This window comes from Pogona vitticeps, chromosome 4 (genome assembly GCF_051106095.1).
Source record: "Pogona vitticeps strain Pit_001003342236 chromosome 4, PviZW2.1, whole genome shotgun sequence".
In the NCBI taxonomy this organism is placed as follows: domain Eukaryota; kingdom Metazoa; phylum Chordata; class Lepidosauria; order Squamata; family Agamidae; genus Pogona; species Pogona vitticeps.
In genome coordinates, this window is record NC_135786.1 from 118,676,890 (window position 1) to 118,701,496 (window position 24,607).

Sequence of the window (24,607 nt, forward strand, 5' to 3'; positions counted from 1 at the left end):
CTTCACTTAGGGACTTCAGTTGGATAGAGGCAGTTTAGGTAGTTAGGACAGAAATATGTTAGAGAAGAGTAATAGAGAGATAATAAGATAAGAAATGAATAAATACATTGATTAAAATGTTTCTTTATAAGCAAATATAAATGTTATCAAAGCACAGTTTATTGAATGAATAAAATAAGACCATCCATGTTTCACTTTATATGATTTACTTATAAACACATAAATAAACATTGTTATATTGGATAACTGAGATTTAAAAGTCGTTTTTGATAGAGTGAGGAATAAATCCTCTGATGGCAGTGAAAAGGGTTGAAAAGTAAATGTCATACCCGAAAGTGAACCTGGGCTGTGTGGAAGAACAAACAGGGGAACTGGGTGTGTGTGACAGTATGATTGTGATAAGGTCCCAAATAAGTGGCGAGTTAGCAAGTATATACGCCCAGATGCCATTGGATTTAGTGAGGGATTTTGAGGAATTTAAAAAGTTGGTATTCTCATGGTTTGGCATCAATGCTGAGCATTTGAGGCGGAAGTTCAGAGCCCTGACAAAAAAAAAACCCTGAAGAATCCTATTCTCAACTAGGGGCAAACTTGACCAAATATCTTGACAAATGGCTTCAGCAGGAAAGGATTGAAACTGTACAAGTTATTGAGAACATCATGGGGCTAGAGCAATTCTATTCACTTCTACCTGGAGACCTGAGGTACTTAGTAAGGGATAAAAAGCCCAAAGATGTTCAAGAAGCAGGAGGGGTTGCAGATTTTATTTCACTTACATGAAACCCAAGTTTTTCTGAGGTAAAAGAGGAAAGGAAAACCTGGGATGACAGTAAAAACAATCCCAGAGGTTACCTTAAGAACAGGCAGGCGGAAGCCATTTTGCAGGCAAGCCCACAGAACTGGGCCAGCATAAATACAAGAACTGGGAAGGGAGATAAAACCCTTATCTCAGACCAGAAAAACTTCAGATCTTGTTTCGGATGCAGAGAGAAAGGCCATTTCATTTCGCAATGTGCTAAGGCTAAAGACAGGAGCCAACAGAAAGAAAATGTACTCAAGCCTAAGTCAGTGTACTGCATGCAGCAAAACAAAGTTACCTCAGAGAAGGTTGAAACAGTAACCCCTAATACAAGTGCAGCTAGGGCAAAGAGTCATGAACAGCAAACAGATCAACTGCCTGAAGCTGAGATCCCCCATTGCTATCTAATTGAAACCAACCAGGAGCTTTTTAAAAGTTTTGGAGATAGCATTTATATAAATGAGACTAAATTTATGGCTCTGAAAGATTCTTGCTCTCAAGTTACTTTATGCCATCCAGACAAAATCCCTCCAGAGTACATATTGAAAGGTGAAAGCCTGGCAGTTAAGGGGATAGGTTCAGAAATAATTACCCTGCATAAGAAAATTAAATATTGTTTGATGTATATATTTGTAGTGGCTAGGTTACTCTGGGCCCAAAAATGGAAAAGTGAAGATGTACCTACGACGGAGGAGTTCCTGAAGAAGCTGTTGGATATCGCAGACCTAGACACACTCTCAGAAGCACTAAGAGAACAACCAAGGGACTATGCAAAACAAAGCTGGAATTTAATATATGTTTGGGCCCAGAGACAGGTCAAAGCTTAGGGCAAAATGATTTATGTGTTGTTTTTTCAATGCTTTCTGGAAACTTGGAAAATTTGGGATGTAAAGGAGGTTGGAATCTCTGTCCTCAAAAGGGGGGAGGGGGATAATTTGTATTTTTTAAATTTTTATACTGTATTTTGTTGTAGTTTGTAGATTTATACGTTCAAATAAAAAAGAAAGAAATAATTACCCTGCCAGTGGCTGAGGTACCTATAAGATATCAATGGTGGAAAGGAGCATGGATAACAGGCATAGCTGATCAATTGCCTGTGCCTTGTTTAATTGGGATTGATCTCACTGAGCATGTTAAAAGTGTTTTAGTGCAGACTCGCTCCCAGCAGAAAGAAGCAGCAATGGAAAAATGTGACATTCATACAGAGCTGGTGGGATGAGAGAATTCAACAGCTGACTTAACACCTATTAAGATTCCCCAAGCAAGTACATTTAAAAGGGAACAAAAAGCAGGTCCCACGCTGGATCAATGTTTTAAGAAAGTTGGCAAAGGTCCGTTTACCCCCGAGAGTCCAGAAATGTTCCTCATTGTTAAAGACCTTTTGTATAGGGAGACCTTAGTGAATCCCAGAAGGGGAGGGGAAACTCACCACAAGCAAGTAATTGTTCCTCCCAAATATTGAGTGGGGACAGTGGAGCAGGGGCATGCTGGTACCTTTTTGGCTCATTTGGGCATCACAAAAACTAAACAAAGAATAGCCCAAAACTTTTACTGGCCTGAAATGGGGAAGCAGATAAAAGAATTTTGCCAGAGGTGTGACATGTGTCAGAGGCAAGGAAACAGCAATGACAAAACTAAAGCCAAGCTGTGTCCTTTACCTATCATTTTGAACCCTTTCCAACGCATTGGTTTAAACATAGTTGGATCGTTGCCCAGAGTTAACCAAGAGGGGAAACAAATTCATTCTGACTATCGTTGATTATGCAACACGTTATCCCGAAGCAGTTCCCCTGAGAAATATTGAGACTCAGACAGTTTTTGACGTTCTGCTGAATTATATGTGTCGCATGGGGTTTGCTTCTGAGATAGTCATGGATTTAGGAACCTCTTTCATGTCCAAGCTGATGAAAAGGTTATGGCAACTCTGTGATATTAAGCATATTACCTCCAACACATATCACCCTCAGACCAATGGGCTAGTGGAGAAATTCAATGGGACCTTCATGCATATGATCGCACACCGCAGGGAATCCCAATGATTGGGATCATAAATTACACCAGTTGCTATATGCCTATAGATATGTGCCCCAAGAAAGCACCAGGTTCAGCCCTTTTGAATTATTGTTTGGACGAAAGGTGCAAGGACCACTTGACTTACTCAGGCAAAGTTGGGAGGATCGGGAGGAAGCAGATCCTGAATCTGCAATCACATACATTGACAACTTGATGAACACTTTGAAGGAAAACCTTGAAATTGCTGCAAAGAATTTACAGGTGCAGCAAAAGAAACAAAAGGTCTGGTATGACAGGAAAGCCAGAGAGAGGACTTTCAATCCTGGGGATGAAGCTCTTGTGGTGAGACCCATCAAAGGGAACAAATTACAAATAAATTGGGCAGGACCATTTAAAATAACCTCCAAAATGAATGAGATAAACTACATTATACAGGAGAAGTGAGAGCCAGGCAGGAGGGTGGCCCATGTGAATATGATCAAGCCCTACTATAGGAGGAAAAACATTGTCTTACTGGCAATGAAGGAAGCAGACAACGAAAGACACGAGTTACCTTATTGGGAGGGGCGAACCCGAATACAACCCAGAGGATGTCCAAATCAGTCCCTCACTTTCCCCAGAACAACAAAGAGAAATGAGAGCCGTGCTGATGAGGTAGAAGCAGGTTTTCTCTAACAAACCAAGGGTAGCCAAAGGGGTAGTGCACAAGTTTGAAACCGGAGATGCACCCCCACAAGCAGTTACACCTTATAGAGGCCAAGCATATCTAATCAAACTGTGGGGCAAGAAAGGAACGGTTGTCCAATATATATGAAAATAGAAAACCCCAAAAGAAAACATAAATGGTGATACTGGGAAGGCAGAGGTGTGACCTATCATAAGCAAAGTACTTTGAAATGTAGCCTTACCCTGCCAGTGGTGCAAAATACTAAAAGGTTGAGAGTTTGGCTCAAACTCTTAGGGTATTACCGTAAGGGTTTACCCAGTAGCATCATGATAGCCACTCCAGAAAGGGGTGTAAAACACTGTAGAGCAGCTAAAATAACATGGCAGAAAGAGATGGAAGACTGCGCCAGTGGCAGACCGCGGGCAGAGAGTTCCCAACGGCTGGAGAGGCTTCACCATAGCGGAGGGGGCAGGATTCAAAACAGGAACCACGCCAAGCCAGGCAGATGACTGCAGGAACCTTCATCTGAGGACATTCCAGAGAGGGAGGCTGCAAGCTGGCAAGAGACCCCATCCTTCGGTGGTTCATGAGTATCTGGAAAGTGCGGAGGGAGATGAACTTCACCACAACTCAAGCCGTGCAGGAGGGAAGGACAGTTTTGTATATGCACTAACCCTCCACCATGATTACGATTCTGGACTCTTGAAAAGGACAAAAACAGGTTGTTGAGGGGAAACTCAAATGACACAAAACTTTGACCGAAAAAAGAGAAAAAAAGAGACTCAAAATGTTGTTGCAGCAGACATCTTTCAAGGAGCGCCAGAGACTGAAGACAAAGGAAATGGACTTTGGTAAAAAGGCTGAAACTATAAAATGTTAGTTAAATGTTATAAGCTGTATGTTTGAATGAAAAAAATGTATGTAAGTATTAAAAATGTTAAGTGATTTTGTTGAGTAGGCACCTGTGTATCTGTTTGAAATGGTGAGTAATGTAATTAAAACTAGTAATTGAAATGTAATGTTTAATGTATAGAAATCATAAAAGTTGTTTAGATGTTACATACGTTCAAAGGCAGTAAGGTCTGATTGTAATGTTGTAAAGTTTGATGGTGTCTTACATGAAAGCTCCTTGTTGTTCATGAGGGTAAACCACCATAGGTTTTACCCCATGAAACAACTTTTTAAGTGGGGAGGTGTGTAGCGAACAGTGCTGATCTCACCTGCCCATCACCGCAGAACATTGAAGCGGGAGCCAATGAGTGAATGGAAGGCGGAGCCAAGGGGGGAGGGAGCAGGATAAAAAGACAGGTGGATGGAGTCTGAGCGAGAGACTGTGTGTGGCTTAAAAGTGAGAGAAGAGTGATGTAGAGAACTGTAAGAGTGTAGATTGAAGAAGAGGGTTAAAAGAGTTTTGAAGTAATATCCTAACTGATTCAATTAAAAGTGATTTACAGCCTGTAATTTACCCCATGAGTATTTATTGATTATCAACTTCCCTGGTTAAATAAAAGACTTATGCTTTGATAACACACAGGTCTCAATACTTAAGTGATATTAAAGCATTAATATCTGGTGGCAGCGAAGAAGAAAGAAGAGTGAGATACTTGTGAAGGCCAGGAAAATAGGGCTTCAGAGGGGATCGCAACAAAGTGGTGACCAGTGGTGGGATCGAATTTAATCCAGTGATGCCTAAAAACAGAAAGGTTCCCAGAGCAGACAAATATATTTTAGTCAGGGGATCTGAAGTGGACAGAGTGGGTAACTTCCTAGAGCTTTTCAGAAGGAAAAACTTAGTGGGGATGCTCCTAAACTGTATGAACGAGCCCCTTGATGCAAGAGGGCTGTTTCATGCCAACCTCCACAGAGGCTTTATTCCAGTCAGGAGAATCACTGACAGGCGGGGATGGTGGCTGGCACTGCAGGAGCCCCTCTCTTCTTCCAAGGGTAACCCTGGGGCTACAGGTGCCCAACCTACTGCAGACTTGACAGCTGTATGAATGAGCCCCTTGATGCAAGAGGGCTGTTCAACACCAACCTCACAAAGAGGCTTTTACCCCATGTCAGGAGAATCACTGGCAGGCAGGGATGGCTGCCAGTGATTCTGTTTTTTAAGCTATTTCTGTGTTTGTTAGAATGGGTTTTGTAGTCATAAGATTGTCTTAATGGCATCCATATTGAATCAAATGTCTGTGTCTGTAGAAAGAAATTTTACATGCTGTTTTCAACTGCATAGTTCTCCGTCTTATCTAGTTGCTAAGATGAGCTGAAGAGCTGAATTCCTTGTAGTCATAACAAATCCTTGCACCTGCAAGATAACAACTGAATTTCTCATGAGAACTTGAGGCGGGACAAGACATCAGAAGGCTTGTTTCTAATTGGTCTTCCTGTGGAGGAAGAAGGAGGGGGAAAGAGTTGTAAAATGGAGTTTGACTGAGAAAGAGAGGAGAGGAGAAGAGAGAGACATGCAGTTTTCCCAAAATGGATTATAACTTTTGAATGGAGCCTTTTTGCCAACATGGACTTTTGGATACAACTGGAATCTAATCTTTCCTGATGGACTATGGACTATGGAGTCACAGGATACGCAAAAAAGACAACGCCTATGCATAATTCTAGCTTAGTATGTTTTTCTTGTGTTATTTTTCTTAGCTGGAGTTTGTGGGGTGGTCTGTCTGACTTGACATGGAAATGTTACTTACTGAATTATTTTGCTATAATCTGAATTCTGTTTAGAACTATTTTTCTTAATAAAAGCAATAATGTATAAGATTGCATGCATTGGTCTCTTGTACAAACTAGCCTAACTAATTGGCCACGAATATTTTGCTACCATATAGAACCCAGATTTTATCTGAGTGTTAACTCATGGATTGTCTGTGTCTCTTGCCTTTTCTTAACAAAGGGGATAGACTTGATGATAGAGAATCAGTGAGGGGCCTGGCTGAGGTTTGGGCTCGTCTTAGCCACATAAGGACTGACTAAATCTCTGGAATCTCTCTGTCTCCGGCACCCCTAAATCTCCTTGGAGACGGGGGTAGCTTACAGTAGGCAGCTCTTTCTTCTACCAAGGGCAAAGCTCAGATGTTGTCCTCTTCTTCTGATAGAAAGAGAAAGACTGAAAACAGGTGGAAAGCTGTTGCTCTTGAGCCTGGGGGTAACCTTGCTAAGAAGGTAAGAGAGACCTTATGTCTTTAAGAGAAAAAGCCCTGACGTTCTGAAGCCAGCTTTGTAAAGCCTTCACAAAGAACAGCTAATACCAGCTAGTACTTTTCCCCGAGGCAGAAGAAACAACTTGTTACAGAAGAAAGAACAAGGGAAGGTCAAAGAAAGGAAAGGAATAGAATTGTTTTTTACTTGCGATTTTCCAAACGAAGCTGCTGCTACAGCGGCGGTTAAAAAAAGAACGGAGGCACTAGTGCCAGGGGCGGCGTTATATAGGTGGTGTAGGAGAGGTCCCAGCACTAAGTGCTTAAAACTGTGAAAGTTTCCGAAGATGCTCTGCTCGAGCGCAGCTTAACCAATTAGTGTGTAGTCACAGAGGCCACGAAGGAGAACTCCTGTGTTTTGTGCAATTTCTCTGACCTTGGATTGAATTGGCTTGGATGTCCACTGCGAGGAAAATTGGCAACTGTCCTGAATGTTTTCCACTTGTGAATAATCTTCCTCACTATAAAATGATGGACTTTAAATTGTTTGGAAATGGCCTTCGAACCCTTCCCAAATTGTTAGGCAACAACAACTGCTTCTCTATTATCACTGCTGATGTGTTTCCTTCTTAGTATTGTGTTAACGGGACGTGGTGGCGCTGTGGGCTAAACCGCAGAAGCCTGTGCTGCAGGGTCAGAAGACCAAGCAGTTGTAAGATCGAATCCACGCGACGGAGTGAGCGCCTGTCGCTTGTCCCAGCTCCCGCCAACCTAGCGGTTCGAAAGCATGCAAATGCGAGTAGATAAATAGGTACCATCTCGGTCGGAAGGTAAACAGCGTTCCGTGTCTAAATCACACTGGCCATGTGACCACGGAAAGATTATCTTCGGACAAACGCTGGCTCTATGGCTTGAAGAGCGGGATGAGCGCTGCCCCCTAGAGTCGGACACGACTGGACAAAAATTGTCAAGGGGAACCTTTACCTTTTTATTGTGTTAACACACACTTGAATGCTGCAGACCAGCAACCTACTAAAACTTCAGCTTTTATAGAGGTGGTCACAATTGCTGATGATCAGTTTGCTCAAGGGCATTTGGTTAGCAGCACCTGGCTGCTAGTTAGCCTCTTAACGCCTATGGAAGCAGTAAGGGTGTTCTTAGTTTAGCTTCTCCATTTTGGCTTTACTTTTGTTAAATAAATCATGACTCAGTGTAATATGTCATGTGTTGTTCATCTGAGTCTGTATTTACCTAATTTTCAGACCTGCTAAGGACCAGATGATTTTTATCATGTCCTGATACATGAAACCATAGAATTCAAAGAGGGTGCACTTTCTTTTTCACATGACTACAGCTATAAAAATGCACAAAGACTCCAAACCAAAGAGTTTTGGGAAAAAAAAAAGAACTATAGTGGTGCCTCAACTTATGAACATCTTGACTTGCAACCAATTCGAGTTATTACCAGCTCCGGCTATAAAATTTTGCTTTGACTTGCGACCGGAGCTTTGAGACACGACCAGAAAAAAGGCTGGGAAAAAGGTGGGGAATTTAAACTGCTAACCATTGGTCGGCAAAGAGGCTGCTTCTCTGTAGCTCTTTCACACCAGCAGTTAGAGAGTTCAGAGGAGGCTTCAGAATGCCTGGTACTGGTTTCTGTTTTATAAAATGCCTGTTCTGAGTGTGATGATATGGGTTATAGAAGCCATAAGGTAATTTCTAAATGGGATTTGTAATCATAGAAATAGCCAGAAAGAATCCATCCTTGGTCTGTGTGTTCTAATGGAAGTTTCCAGATGCTGTTTTCTTTCACAGAAGTCCTTGTTCTTATCTACCGAATTTTTCGCTCCGTAAGACGCACTTTTTCTCTCCAAAAAGGTGGGAGGGAAAGTACATGCGTCTTATGGAGTGAATGCAGTAACCCAGGGTTCAGCCACCACCACCCAAAAGCCTCCCACTGCCATGCTGGGAGGCCTCTGAACTGGCAGCAGAGACTGCTTTCTGTTTGGACCTCACCATACTGCACTGCTAGCTTTCTAGGATCTGCCTCCTGCAGCCCACCTGGAAAACCAGCAAGGCAAACAGGCCTATGGCAGCAAGCAGTGAAAATAGCAAAGGACCAAAGAATGGTTCTAGAAAGACCAAGGGAAACCACAAACACAATCTCCCACTTAGGCAGTTGATTTTCCCACATTTGGGGAAATCACAAGGGTCAGCTCTTCCAAAGTGCAATAGATGAGCCTTACCCTGGGAAAACCACTTTTACAACAATGGTATCTCCCCTGCCAGGTCTGAGTTTGAATGGCCCCTAAGCCTCCTGGCCCTTTGTGTGCACTATCCCCCAAAGGCATGGTGACCGCCGGCTGTACCTCCTGATCAGAACAGTGCTGCACAGCCCCAGTCCTGAAAGAGGCCAGGAGAGCTACTCAGTGTTTTGGGGTGCCCCACAGGACCCCCATCAGGGGCTAGATGTTCCTCCCACAATCCTCCAGTGCACAGATATTAGCATATCTGCCTGCTTGCATCACCCAGTAGGCTTCTCTATTGGAGAAGCAAAGCAGGAAGGAGGAGTCTCTTTCCCTTCACCTTCTGCAGAGAAGTTAGACCATGTGACTAGCCAGACATTTTGAGAAGCAGAGAGAGAGAGGGAGAGGGAGAGAGGACAGAAACAAAAGCTTCTAAAATTGGCAGTAACTTAAACAGGCCTGAGAATGGTGAGGGGAAGATAAAGTTACTACTGAGAGCCTGCTAGAATAGCTCTCTGTAGTTCAGAGCTTTGCAGGAAGCTGCATCACTTCATCATTAATTAGGCCTAAACAGAAGTAATTTTGCAGATATTTAAAACATTAAGGGACCGGGGGGGAGGCTAATGTGTATTGTTAGCCAAATTTCATTCTGAAGCACAGAATGATTAAAAAGGCACTGAGCACATGCAGAATAAAGTTCAAAAGGGAAACCAAAAAGGGACCTAACACTCCTTTCCTTAATATATTACCACTAGGGCTACAGGTTTTATTTGGTGTATTAGCTTGCCACATTAGCTGAGTCCAGTTTTTATGGAGCAAGGCAATTTGAATTGCAGAGGGCAGATCTGAATCACAGATCTGAATATGTTCAAGTAAGGCTTTGAAATCTTGAAAATTGGTTTAAGAACCCAACATTTCATAAATAGCATTTCACATGTACACACACACAACTGGAAATAGAAATTTTAGTAGTATTTTTGTGTTAACAAAAGCTGCATGGTGTCGCTCCCCCTGTTTTTATTGGTTTTTCTTAATCATTGTTGTTCTACAATATTGCTGGTAGATTTTATCTTTTCATTGTGATTCCCAGCTACTGTATTTTATCCTATTGTAGTCTCTAAAATTGAACAACCATCTGTCAGATCTGCTCTGATTTGGATTCCTGCATTGAACCAGGGGTTGGAATTGATGGCCTTATAGGCCCCTTCCAACTCCATTATTCTATGATTCTGTGCTGCTTTGAGATTATATTTGTAAAAGGAATCAGGCAGTATATGTGGTGATGAATAAGGGGCACATTTTTCTTGCAGAGTATGGGAACTCATTCTACCAGTGCAAAACAGAAAAGGCTAGCATATAGCATTCCTTTTAAACTAGAGGTAGTAAAATATGCTAAGGAGTATGGAAACAGTGAACAGTGCAGAGACATTTTGGGCCTCCTCATCTGAAAAAATGATTAGAGAGTGGAGGAACTAGCTACCTTGAGTCCAGTATTTTCTTGAGTACTGAGAGATCTTAGTGACTCTGAGGCTCATGATTATATTTTGGTTTCTCAATGATTTTTAGTTGGCAATAGATTTGGGAAAAGGTGCTGGTGGGACAGCCTGGTTGAGACTGGGACTCATCTCAACTTAAATAGGGGTCAACCAGACCTGGAACCTCTCTATTCCAAGCTGTCTGTTTCTTCTAGGAGAATAGATAAGCTGACACTGAGTGAGTAAAGAGCTGCAGCGTGGGTTTGGGCTGGCAGGGTTATGTTTTTGTGCTGTGATGGGCCTTAAAGGGGGGTTTTTGGTGTGTTTTTTTCTGGCCAGAATGGATTAATTGCATTTCCAATGGGTCTTGCACTGTGTGTGTGTGTGTGTGTGTGTGTGTGTGTGTGTGTGTGTGTGTGTGTGTGTGTGTGTGTGTGTGTGTGTGTGTGTTCTGGCGGAACGGATTAAACACGTTTCTGATGGGTCTTGCAGTGTTTTTTGTTTTTCGGTGGGTTTTTTCCCAGCCAGAACGAATTAGTCACGTTTCAATGTATTCCTATGGGAAATGGACCTTTGAGTTACGACCAACTTGAGTTACGACCATCCTCTGGAACCAATTAGGTTCGTAACTTAAGGCACCACTGTATTTCTCATGGTCTGAAAAACTGCTATCCATCTAAACATGTTTAAAGTCACATCTCAAGCAGTTGGCTTGCTTTATGTGACAAATTCTTCTGACCACAGATAATGTAAAATCTAAAATGGGAATAGCCTTTCCTCAATCATAATCAGCTGTGAATGCCAGCTAGTCAAAACAGCTTTGCAACCCAGAGTTTTGGGAAAAGATTCTTAACAGTTTTGCATGCATCATGGAAAGTCATTTGGAAAAGGTGACCAAATAAAATTCAAAATCTCTCCTTAAATTACTTTTGTATATGCCTTTGTTCCTAAATTGTAAAAACCCACAGAAAACCCCCTCCAATGACTGAGTATGTTTTACCTCTTAGAAAAAAGAAATGCTTAAAAAATTGAAACAGAATTGCCTATTTGCAGATTAGTTTAATAAGTCACATTCCTTATTCTGCAAGGCCTACTGTTGCACTGTCTGGTCACCTCTATCACATTTCCTTGTGCATCATCTGAAAACCCTATTATCCACCAGATCCTCAATATGTTTCTCCAAAATTATGCATAACTCTTTAAAATGCCTCCTTTCTTTCGTTTTCAGACCCGAAGTTCACTAACACACCACAAGTTGGACTAGCTGGATTACGCTGAATAAGCAAATTAAGGGTGGAAGATGTTATCTTAGCCATCCATTCAGCTCTGCTTTTCTTGTCCTTGCCTGCACTTTTCAGAGGGTAAGGAAACTGCAGGCTTGCTGGAATGAGCTATGTTTCTCTTCTGCTGTGCTGTAATTGGCACACCGGCAATGATCAGCAGGGCACACACTGTGCCATTATTAGTACCCTCAAGGAGAACTGCTCCTCAAGAAGAAATGTGAAGCAAGTGCCTCATCTGCCTTAGTGTTCTGAGTCATAATGACTTCATTGGTCATGAGGTAGCACAACAGAACAGGCACTAGGAGAGCACTCACCTTCTCCAATTGTTCCTAATCCAACAGGTAACAGGAGTGAACAATTATTTCACATACTGTAGGACCCCTGTATCAGCAGAGAATCCATTCTATGATGTACTGCAAATGCTTGATGCTGCAGACAGTAGTGATCTCTGTGTACAAAATACAAGGAGGCATAACAAAGGCCACAAGACCTACCTCCTTGCATTTTGTAAATAGGGCTGTGGTAAACTGTGGATAACTAAAACTGTGGATACTGATCCCACAGATCTGGGGACCTTACTGTAATTAGCTGCATTTATATTCCTCCACCACCCCTTCATGGATCACTGCCTTGTCGTGGAGAAGGGGCTTGAGTAATTCAGAGAAGCTATGGGCTATGCTGTGCAGGGACACCCAAGACGGACAGGTCATAGTGGAGAGTTCTGACTAAACGCGATCCACCTGGAGCAGGAACTGGCAAGCCACTCCAGTAATGTTGCCAAGAAAACCCCATGAACAGAAACAAAAGATATGATGCTGGAAGATGAGCCACTCAGGTCGGAAGGTGTCCAACATGCTAATGAGGAAGAGCAGAGGACAAATACAAGTAGCTCCAGAGCTAATGAAGTGGATGGACCAAAGCTGAAAGGACGCTCAGCTGCGGACACGCCTGGAAGTTAAAGGAAAGTCCGATGCTGCAAAGAAAAATACTGCATATGAACCTGGAATGTGGAACTATGAACCTTGGTAAGCTGGAAGTGGTTAAACATCATATGGCAAGAATAAACATTGACATCCTGGGCATCAGTGAACTAAAATGGACAGGAATGGGAGAATTCAGTTCAGACAATTATTATATCTACTATTGTGGGCAAGAATCCCATAGAAGAAATGGAGTAGCCCTGATAGCCAAAAAAAGAGTTCGAAAAGCTGTACTGGGATAGAATCTAAAAAATGATAGAATGATTTCAATACAAATCCAAGGCAGGAATTTCAACATCACAGTAATCCGAGTTTATGAATTAACTAACAATGCTGCAGAGGCTTCTAGAACTGACACCAAAGAAAGATGTTCTTCTCATGATAGGGGACTAGAATGCTAAAATAGGGAGTCAAGAGATAAAAGGAACAACAGGCAATCTCAGCCTTGGCGTTCAAAACAAAGCAGGGCAAGGACTAATAAGAGTTTTGTCAAGAGAACAAACTAGTCATCACAAACACTCTTTTCCAATAACACAAGAGGCAATTCTACACATGGAAATCACAAGATGGGCAATACCGAAATCAGATTGATTATGTTCTCTGCAGCCAAAGATGGAAAAGCTCTACACAATCACCAAAAACAAGACCTGGAGCTGATTGTGGCTCTGATCATCAGCTTCTTACAGCAAAATTCAAGCTTCAACTGAAGAAAGTAGGAAAAACTACTGGGCTACTCAGGTATAATCTAAACCAAATCCCTTATGAATACACAGTGGCGGTGAAGAACAGATTTAAGGAACTACATTTGGTGGACAGAGTGCCTGAAGAACTCTGGATGGAGGCTGGTAACATTGTACAAGAGGCAGCAACAAAAGCAATCCCAAAGAAAAAGAAATGCAAGAAGGCATTTGGCTGTCCAATGAGGCCTTACAAATAGCAGAGAAGAGAAGGGAAACAAAATGCAAGGGAGATAGGGAAAGTTATGGAAAATTCAAAGCAAACTTCCAAAGAATAGCAAGGAGAGAGAAGTATATGGGCTGTCATGGGAGTGGCCTGTTTGCAGTTTTTCTAGATTTAAAGTCTCCCTTCGACTCAATACCCAGAGGAAATTTATGGGGGAAAACTCTACTCTTCCTCAATTGATAAGAGGCTATTATATCTTATTAGAAGCCTCTACCAACAGAACACAATTAGCGTAAGATGTGGAGTCAATGGTAATCTATCAAACTCCATTCAGGAAAAGAGAGGGGTTCACCAAGGTTGTATTTTGGCGCCTACATTATTTAATCTGTCAGGATACTGTAATTTTTATAGGACTGAACCTGGATAAATGTGTTTTTAATGAGCTGCCATTGTGAACAGATGTGTGTATGCTGAGTCACTGTGACTGCTGAGGAGATGATGCAATGTCTGAAGATGAGATGACACCCAGGTGCAGAAGATGATGTAATGTGTCTTCTGATTGGACTGAAGAAGCCTTGTATATGTATATAAGTGAACAGTGTGTTCATAGATTTCTCTTCTCTCTCTATCACTTGCTGCTATCCTCTATGCCGGTTTGTTTAATGATTTCCCGCCATGCTGAAGTGATGCCAGCCTGTATATACTTGTAAATATTGTAAATACACCTGTCTTGCTAAAGAAGAAGAACGTGTAAGTGTCTTCAATTAACTCTGCATATTTTCCTGTTGCCAAATCCTGCCATAATCTGTACCTAAATTACCTTCGTAAAAGCTGCTCAGCATCTGAATTTCATTACTATACACAGATGACGCAGTTATCATGTCACTATCAGAAGTTGGTCTTAAATGAATTCTACGTGCATTTATGAGTTACTGCAGGAACAACCTATTAACAATTAATTTCAAGAAAACCAAAATAATGGTTTTCTCTAGGCATATTAAAGCTAAAGAATGGGTTATTGAGGGCCAGTGTATAGAGCAAGTTAAAACATTTAAATACTTGGGAATTGTCTTCTCACATACCCTCTCCTGGTCTCACCATAGACAAGCAGCAGTGCAGGTGGTTAATAATACAAGCAAAGTTCTCAGACGATACCACTATGTCCAAGTATTGTCCAGGGATAGTTAAGTATAAAATTCTGCTGTAGCTCCTGTACGGTATTGCAATTTGGATAAATGGTTTCAATCCCTCAGTTGAAAGTGTTCTATCAAATTCCCTGTGACTCCTATTAACTATGCCAAGATGTGACTCTTCAACTGCCTTGCGTTTCTGGTCTATGAATATATAATAAAATTTACTTTGAATAGCAAGGAGAGACAAGAGGGTCTTCTTAAATGAACAGTGAAAAAAATAGAAGAAAAGAATAGAAAGGGAAAAACCAGAGATCTCTTCAAGAAAATTGGAGATACAGTATTAAAGGAACATTTTGTGCAAAGATGGACATAATAAAGGACAAAAATAGTAGGGACCTCACAGAAGCAAAAGACATCAAGAAGAGGTGGCAATAATACGCAGAGGATTTACTGTATACACGAAAGATTTGGATGTCCCGGACAACCCACATAGTGTGGTTGTTCACCTGGAGCCAGACAACAACAAGGCCAGTAGAAGTGACGGCATACCAACTGAACTATTTAAAATCTTAAAAGAAGACGCTGTTTAGGTGTTACACTCAATATCCCAGCAAGTTTGGAAAACTCAGCAGTGGCCAGAGGATTGGAAAAGATCAGTCTACATCCCAATCCCAAAGAAGGGCAGTGCCAAAGAATGCTCCAACTACCATACAATTGCACTCATCTCACATGCTAGCAAGGTTATGTTCAAAATCCTACAAGGCAGGGTTTAGCAGTATGTGGACCAAGAACTCCCAGAAGTACAAGCTGGATTTCAAAGGGGCAGAGGAACTAGAGACCAAATTGCTAATGTGCGCTGGATTATGGAGAAAGCCAGAAAGTTTCAGAAAAACATCTCCTTCTGCTTCATTGACTGCACAAAAACCTTTGACTGTGTGGACCACAGCAAACTATGGCAAGTCCTTAAAGAAATGGGAGTGCCTGACCACCTTATCTATCTATCTATCTCTTGAGAAATCTATACGTGGGAGAGGAAACAACAGTTAGAACTGGGTATGTGTGGCAGAATGCCATCACATCACATCACGCCTGTCTGCCCATTATGTAAGCTAAAAAGGCAGGAGCCTATGAAAGGATAGGAGGGACGGAGTCAAAGAGACAGTTGAGGAGTTAGAATGACAGAGAGTTAGAGAGGAGTAGGAGATAGGGATTTGAAGAGGGCAAGTTAGGAGATTGAATTGAGAAGGTTAAAACATAGACTGGACAGTTGGAGTGATAGAGAGAATAGGGAAAGAGTTATAAGGAATAGAGGATGGATAATTAGTAAAAGTATATTGTTGAAGGGATGTGGTGGCGCTGCGGGCTAAACCGCAGAAGCCTGTGCTGCAGGGTCAGAAGACCAAGCAGTCGTAAGATCAAATTCACGCAACGGAGTGAGTGCCTGTCGTTTGTCCCAGCTCCCGCCAACCTAGCGGTTCGAAAGCATGCAAATGCAAGTAGATAAATAGGGACCACCTCGGTGGGAAGGTAACAGCGTTCCGTGTCTAAGTCGCACTGGCCATGTGACCACGGAAGATTGTCTTCGGACAAAAACGCTGGCTCTATGGCTTGGAAACAGGGATGAGCAATGCCCCTAGAGTCGAACACGACTGGACAAAAATTGTCAAGGGGAACCTTTACCTTATATTGTTGTTGTGAATAAAAATACATTCAAACCAATGCATAACCAAATCCTATTTAATGAATGAGCCTGAACCTCTGTGATTTTCCATTTGTGATTGACATAACAATAAAAGAACCTCTATAATTTACTCCTGTGATTCTCAAACTTAAAAGTTCAATAAACTTGTTATAGCTGGCAGCACACGTGTCTGAAATACGTATTTGGTATTGTGTGAACAATACTTGGTGGCAGTGTGTAAAGGGAAAACGCATCCACAGGATGAACCTATGTTTAAGGAATAAACAAGGAACACTGAGTGGACGCGACAGTATGTAACAAATGACTGCTTCAAAATTGGGAAAGGAGTATGATAAGGCTGTATATTGTCTCCCTGCTTATTTAACTTATATGCAGAATACATCATGAGAAAGGCTGGACCGGAGAAATCCCAAAATGGAATTAAGATTGCCAGAAGAAATATCAACAATCTCAGATATGCAGATGATACCACTCTGATTGCAGAAAGTGCGGAGGAATTAAACAATCTTTCAATGAGGGTGAAAGAGGAGAGTGCCAAAAATGGTCTGAAGGTCAACATAAAAAACCCCTAAGATCATGGCCACTGGTCCCATCACCTCATGGCAAATAGAAGGGCAAGATATGGAAGAAGTGAAAGATTTTACTTCTTGGGCTCCATGACCACTGCAGATGGTGACAGCAGCAACAAAATTAAAAGACGCCTGCTTCTTGAGAGGAACGCAATGATAAACCTAGACAGCATCTTAAAAAGCAGAGACATCATCTTCGTGACAAAGGTCTGCATAGTCCAAGCTATGGTTTTCCCTGTAGTGTTGAATGGAAGTGAGAGCTGGACAATAAAGAAGGCTGACTGCTGAAGAATTGATGCTTTTGAATTGTGGTGCTTGAGGAGACTCTTGAGAGTCCCCTGGACTGCAAGGAGATCAAACCTATCCATTCTGAAGGAAATGAACCCTGAGTGCTCACTGGAAGGACAGATCCTGAAGCTGAGGCTTCAATACTTTGGCCATCTAATGAGAAGAGAAATCCCTGGAAAAGACCATGATGTTTGGGAAAGAGTGAAGGTAAGAGAAGGAGATGACAGAGGACGAAATGGTTGGACAGTGACATCGAAGCTACCAACATGAATTTGACCAAACTCCAGAAGGCAGTGGAAGACAGGAGGGCCTGGTGTGCTCTGGTCCATGGGGTCATGAAGAGTTGGATACGACTTAATGACTAAACAACAACAACGACAATATGCCACCTATCATCTATGGCCTCAAGACAGCAGTGATGGCTTAATTCACTCACTTTTATTTTTACAGCAACAGTTTGAAGGATTGTGATTGGTTTAAGTCACTCACTGGGTTACATGGTTGGTCAACATTTGAACTCCGGTCTCCTAAATTATAATATAACACTGTAACTGCTAAGTAACACTAAGTGAAATTCATCCACTATTCCATCTGCCCACAAAAGGTCAATAAGAGAAGTAGACTTTCCAGTTTCAACAGATTTGTTCCAATATGTGCTTCATCCTCAAAATGACTCTGTTCAGAACACTGAAAAACAGCTTTCTAAGATGCTTGAATACAGGATTAACAAGATGAACATTTTAGAGTTTATGAATCAAAGAATGCAGTAGTGAATTGATTCAGAAATAAGGCTCTTTCATTGCTTTTGACGATTTTTAAGGGATGCTGGATATCTTTGGATTGCTAAAAGAATATTCTACTGAGCTCTCTGAGTTCGTTAGGTTTACTTCTTTTTGAACAGGTTTCCCTAAATTATTCTCCTGGCCAGTCTGTTTAGTATGAGACAAATTCTGGAGGAAGAGGTGAGGGATTAGAAGAGGTGAGGGATTAGAAATACCAACATATCTCTACAATACAGGCTGCCTTGCACTCATTACCAGTCTGTTTCCATATCAGCTTCACGGTTTTGACTTAAAAAGTACATGGCAGAATGCCTACTTCCAACAAGGGCTGCCCATTCTACCCATACATTCTAGGTTAATCTTGAGGGAGGCCTGGAAGAATAAAACAAGGAACTGGGCCTTCTTGGCAACCACTGCTAGGCTCTGGAATGAGTTGCCATCTGAAATTCGCTAGGTCCCCTCTCTTAAGAAATCCCTTAAAACTTTCAAATGTTGGATATGAAAAAGCTATGATAAGAAAAAGTGGCAAGAGGAGGAAGAGGTTAAAAGTGAGGAGTGGAACAAAATACGATCACAAAGAATAATGAAGAATATGTCTATAAGGGTAAAAGAAAATTGTTATAAGTTTGCATGGAGATGTTACCTTACTCTAGCAAGATTGAATATTACAAATAAAAATGTACCATCTCAATGCTAGAGATGGAAAAAGGAAGTTATTTACATATATGGTGGACTTGTGAAATAAGAAAGAAAGAATGGGTGCTGGTTTTTAAAGAAATTATTGGAAATATTATTCAGAGATCACAAACTATTGCCCTTTTAAATATAATCAAGAATGATCATCTTAAAAAATAACAGTTAATTGTTATGATGGTCACAGCAGTAAGATTAATATTTGCAAAAAATTGAAAAAAATGACAAGTCAACCTTGAAGATTGGTATTAAGAATGTGGAGTTCAGTGATAAATGATACGCTAACGTGAAATAAAAGTAAGAAGGGGAATGACAAAAGATAATGATTTTAAAGAGATACGGAATCCATATTTGAACTATGTTTTTGTAAAAGGAAGAGGTCATAAGCCAGCAGAAGAATCAATGCATTTTTGAAGTGGAATTTCATTTGTTTGTTCATTTGTTTCATTTTTACCCCGCCCATCTATATTCAGGAATCTACTCTGGGCAGCTTAGAGAGCCTAAAGATAAAAACAGCATTAAAATAACTTTGATCATAAGAGCAAAAGAATGGGGTGAAAAGAAATTAAAAGGATATATTTGGTTATCTGATCCCGAGGGTGATGGTTGCACGGGGGGGGGGGGGGGAGACTTTGTATTATTATATGGTATGTATGTGCACATATCTTATGTTAGTATTGTTCTTATAGTTTGTAAGCTACACCCGTCTCCAGGGAGATCAGATGAGCCGAGGATAGAGAGATTCCAGAGATTAGCCAGTCCCTATGTGGCTAAAATGAGCCCAAAACTCAGCCAGGCCCTGTACTAAATCTCTTTCCTCAAGTCCATCCCCTTTGTTAAGAAAGGCAATAAACACAAACATCCCATGAGATAGTACTCCAGTGAAATCTGGGCTCTGTGGTAGCAGAATACTTGGCCAATTAATTAGGCTATTCTGTTCAAGAGACCAATGCATGCACTCATGTTCGTTACTGTTTTTATTAAGAAATATAGTTCTAAATAGAATTCAGTTTAATGCAAAGTAAATCAGTTAGTAACATTTCCAACCAAGACACTTAGATCACCCCTCAAACTCCAGCTAAGAAAAATAAAACAAGAAATGCATACTAAGCTAGAATAAAGTATAGGTTTAGCCATCCTTCTCTTAAAGAAAAAAGCATTCTTACGTATCCAGGGATTCCATAGTCCATAGTCCATCAGGAAAGGTAGAATCCAATTGTAATCCATGTTAGGAAAAAAGCTTCATTTCAGGAGTTATAATACATCTTGGGAAACAGGCTCTTCTCTGTCTTTCTCAGTCAAACTCCATTTTACAACTCAACCCCCTCCTTCTTCCTCCACAGGATGACCAATTAGGAACAAGCAAAAAGTGTCTTGTCCCGCCTAAGTTTCTCAGGTGCAAGGACCTGTTATGACTACAAATATCTCAGCTCTCCAGCCATCCTAGCAACGAGATAAGGCTGAGAGCTATGCAGTTGAAAACAGCATGTGAAATCCCTGTAACAGACACAGACATTTGATTCAAAATGGATGCCATTAAGACAATCTTATAACTACATAAACCATTCTAATAAACACACAAATCACTTCCAAAACACATATCATTACATTGTTTTTCTTTAATTAATAAAAATATAAATAAATAAATAATCTCTTAAAGCTTTCTTATTTTTGCAGACTTTTTCAAAACAATCCATTTGAATACCACTGAGAATGTTATTATCACTTTTGTACACCAACCAGAATAACCATTGGTCAGATGGGTGGAATGAATGAATGAATGAATAAATGAATTAGAAGAAATAAAAGAGTCCTCACACATCTAATGAATATCTGCATTATTAGAATTAGAATGAATGAATGAATGAATTAGAAGAAATAAAGGAGTCCTCACACATCTAATGAATATCTCCATTATTAGAATATGAATGAATGAATGAATGAATGAATGAATGAATGAATGAATGAATGAATGAATGAATTAGAAGAAATAAAGGAGTCCTCACACATCTAATGAATATCTGCATTATTAGAACCATGAAGAGAATCCACATCCAAGTATTATTAAAAACAAAACAGCAGAGGTCACCATTATGTTGCTTTGGAGGGAGCTTTTATGAAGACAGCACTTCATATTCCAAAGTAGAAACACCAGTAAGACACATGACTATAATCAAAACTGACTGGCAAGACAATGCAGGAATATCTGCCAGGTGGTTGTCTATATTTCTCTTGAATGCCTCCAGTGTTGAGGCACTCACTACCTCTCTAGGTAATTAGTTCCATTGCAGTACTGCTTTAACAGTTAGGAAGGTTTTCAACCAAAATCTGGTTTCCTGTAACTTGAACCCATTTTTGCATGTCCTGCACTCTGGGATGACTGAGAACAAATCCTGCCCCTCCTCTGTATGACAGCTTTCCAAGTATTTGAAAAGTGCTATCATGTCTTCTTTTCTCAAGGCTAAAGATGTTCAGTTCTTTCAGCATTTCCTCATAGGGCTTGTTTTCCAGACCTCTCATGATTCTTGTTGTCTTCCTCTTAACTTGTTCCAATTTGTCAGCATCCTTCTTGAAGTGTGGTGTCCAGAACTGGACGCAGTACTCAAGATGAGGCCTAACCAGTGCTGAATAGAGGGGAACTAGTACCTCATGGGATTTGCAGACTATACTTCTGTTAATGCATCCTAAAACTGCATTTTGTAGCCACATTACACTGTTGGCTCATATTCAGCTGGTGATCTACAATGATTTCAAGATACTTCTCAGTTGTAGTATTGCTGAGCCAGGTATCCCCCATCTTGTAACTACAGCATGTGCTTGGTTCCTTTTTCCTCAGTGCAGTACTTTGCACTTATCCCTGTTAAATTCCATTGTGTTGTTTTCAGCCCAGTGCTCAAGCCTATCCATATCATTTTGAATTTTGTTTCTGTCTTCCAAGGTATTAGCTATTCCACCCAATTTTGTGTCATCCACAAATTTATTTTGTATTCCCTGCACCTGGGGTACTCCACTTGATACTTCCTTCCAGTTTGAGAAGGATCCATTAAAGCCACATACAAATGGAATTATAAAAGAAGAAAATGGATCAGAGCCTGTCCACACAGACATTTGTCCTGCTGTTTGGTGTACTGATGGTTCAGGTTGGTTCACTCTTTTTCCAGTGTCCGCACATGGACATTGCTGGAGTGGACCAATTTGTTCCAACACACACCTTTTTGAATTCCTGTTGGAGCTTCTATTTTTTTGTGCAGGTTGGAGGGCTCTAGTTTAGACCATTCCCAGCGAATGAGATCACTTGGAACAAACTAGAGCCTTGCAGTTCCTTCCAGTGTCAATTTCTGATGTTTTGAAGTGGCTTACAAACCTCTTCAGGATATCAGAAATTGAACACTTCCCCTGATTATTTGCAAAGGGTCAGGGGAAGTGAAATTATTTTCATTCCACATGCTAGATAATCACTTATAAGAATAATCTGTTCCATTAAATTAAAATTCAGTTTTCTTTGCCTATCTGTGTATTGCCGATTGAAACCACAAGTGTGGGCATATTTTTGATCAGCAATAGGCAAAGAAAAAGTGATTAATCACATCAGTGATGACCTAGCACATGCAAATAAATAATTTCACTTCCCCTGACTCTCTTCAGGTGATCAGGGAAACTGTTTAACTCACAGCAGAATCAGCTGAAGGCTGATATGCCATTTGGATAGGAGGAGCGTGCCAACAAGCGAATAAAGAGATGGCTAGAGTGCGTTTGGAGAAAGAAACCGACGGGTTATAATAAGATTGCTGTCAGGATCACAACTAACCATTACCTAGCCAAGGTAAAGGCTGCTAGAAGATCTTACATTGCTCACAGGGTAAGCGAAGCTTCCAACCAGCAGGCGGAACTTTTCCGTATAGTTCGCGATCTATCTGGAATTGGTCTGGGTGAAGGGCCTCCCGCTAGCATCTCACCTGACCAATTTGCAGCATTTTTCAAATCCAAAGTGGAGGCCATCCGCCGTGACCTTTCTCCTTTTTTAAATACAACGGATCGAACAGAGATGTCCAGCGCTTTGCCTTGACTCCTTTCAGCCTGTGACACCAGATTTGGTGGACAAGGCACTTGATTGCTGTCAGGCCACCACCTCTTCTCTCGACCCTTGCCCGGCCTGGCTAATCAAAGCAGCCAGGCCCGTAACAACTGAATGGACCACTGCAATAATTAATGGGTCTCTTCAGGGTCTCCTTCACCTCAAGGAGACACTCATTAGGCCCATTAGGAAGAAACCAAATTTGGTGAAGGATGACATTGGCAATTATAGGCCCGTCGCCAATGTTTCTTTCCTTAGCAAAGTGGTTGAGAGGGTGGTGGCTGATCAGCTCCAGGCGCTCTTGGACGAAACCAAGGCCCTGGACCCATTCCAGTCAGGCCGCACTATGGTACAGAGACGGCACTGGTCAAACTGATGGATGACCTGCTGAGGGAGGCTGATGGGGGCAATATGTCCTTTATTTATTTATTTATTTATTTATTTATTTATTTATTTATTTATTTATTTATTTATTTATTTATTTATTTATTTATTTATTTATTTATTTATATCCCGCCCATCTGGTATATTTATACCACTATGAGCGGCTAACAACAGGATATATACAATTATAATAATATAAAACCCAAACATCGGTTATTAACAAAACATACCAAAAATCATAAATGATAGATAAGGAAAAGAAAATTAAATTAAATTAGATTAAATGCTGGCAGGAGGGAAGACCTGCACATAAAGCCATGTTTTTAGTTGAATTTTAAATGTACCCAGCGTAGGGGCCGCGCGAATCTCAGGAGGGAGATTGTTCCAAAGGCGAGGAGCCACCGCCGAGAAGACCCAGTTTCGTGTCTTTTCCCTCCGGGCCTCCCTCGGCGTCAGGCTCCTCAGCCTCACCTCCTGGTTCGCACGGGTGGTCCAGGTAGATCTTGGTAGGAGAACGCGTTCCACCAAGTATCGAGGTACCAAACCGTTTAGGGCCTTATAAGTGAGCATTAAAACTTTGAAGTCGATACGGAAACAGATGGGCAGCCAATGCAGTCTAGCCAGAATAGGAGAAATGTGATGGTGTTTTCTTCCTTCAGTGAGGAGTCTGGTTGCTGCATTCTGCACCATCTGAAGTTTCCGTATCAGCCTCAAAGGCAGCCCCACATAGAGCACGTTGCAGTGATCTAATCTTGAGATTACGAGCGCATGCACTAAGGTAGTGAGCACCCCCATGTCGAGATAGGGCCTCCTCGACATCTTGGCGGCTTTTGATACTGTCGACCACGGTATCCTCCTGGGGAGGCTCTCTGAGTTGGGAATTGGTGGCCTGCCGCTTGCCTGGCTCCGTTCCTTCTTGGAGGACCGTCCCCAGAGAGTTCAGCTTGGGGAGAGTGTCTCGGCCCCGTGGAGTCTCAAATGTGGGGTTCCACAAGGGTCGATCATCTCTCCAATGCTGTTTAACATCTATATGAGGCCACTAGGTGGGGTTGTCAGGGGGTGTGGGGCTTCGTGTCACCAGTATGCTGATGACACACAGCTCTACATCTCCTTTTCATCTATCTCAGTGGATGCCGTCCTGTACCTTCAGCGCTGCCTGGAGACTGTACTGGAATGGATGCAGTCAAATGGGTTGAGGCTGTACCCAGACAAGACAGAGGTCTTGAGGGTGGGTGGTCCTTTCATCAGCGGCATAGGTAACTCCCTTTCTTTTGGGGGAACGACCCTTGCCGCAAAGAGTGAGGTCCGCAGCTTGGGGGTACATCTGGACCCGGCGCTTACCATGGAAACCCAGGTGGTGTCCGTGGTCCGCTCCACCTATTTTCATCTATGGCGGATTGCCCAGCTGCGACCCTATCTTGATGGGGGGGGCCTCACTACTCTAGTCCACGCACTCGTAATCTCGAGAT

General features: G+C 41.6%; 1 protein-coding gene and 1 pseudogene across 11 annotated transcripts in view; both read right to left on the reverse strand.

Moving 5' to 3' along the window:
• RASAL2 (RAS protein activator like 2) overlaps window positions 1-24,607 on the reverse strand; it is a 566,253-nt gene that overhangs the window by 281,923 nt on the left and 259,723 nt on the right. Inside the window, exon 1 of one of the 11 annotated variants that reach the window (XM_072998186.2) lies at window positions 19,846-20,320. The exons of 9 other annotated variants lie outside the window; for them this stretch is intronic. In XM_072998186.2, coding sequence (XP_072854287.1) covers window positions 19,846-19,906 — 61 coding nt within the window. In that variant the 5' untranslated portion in view covers window positions 19,907-20,320. Of the gene's footprint in view, window positions 1-19,845; window positions 20,321-24,607 lie in introns of those variants that run through there. One more of the 11 variants, XM_072998188.2, reaches the window with a different exon arrangement.
• On the reverse strand, window positions 8,770-8,922 carry LOC140707163 (U1 spliceosomal RNA; annotated as a pseudogene).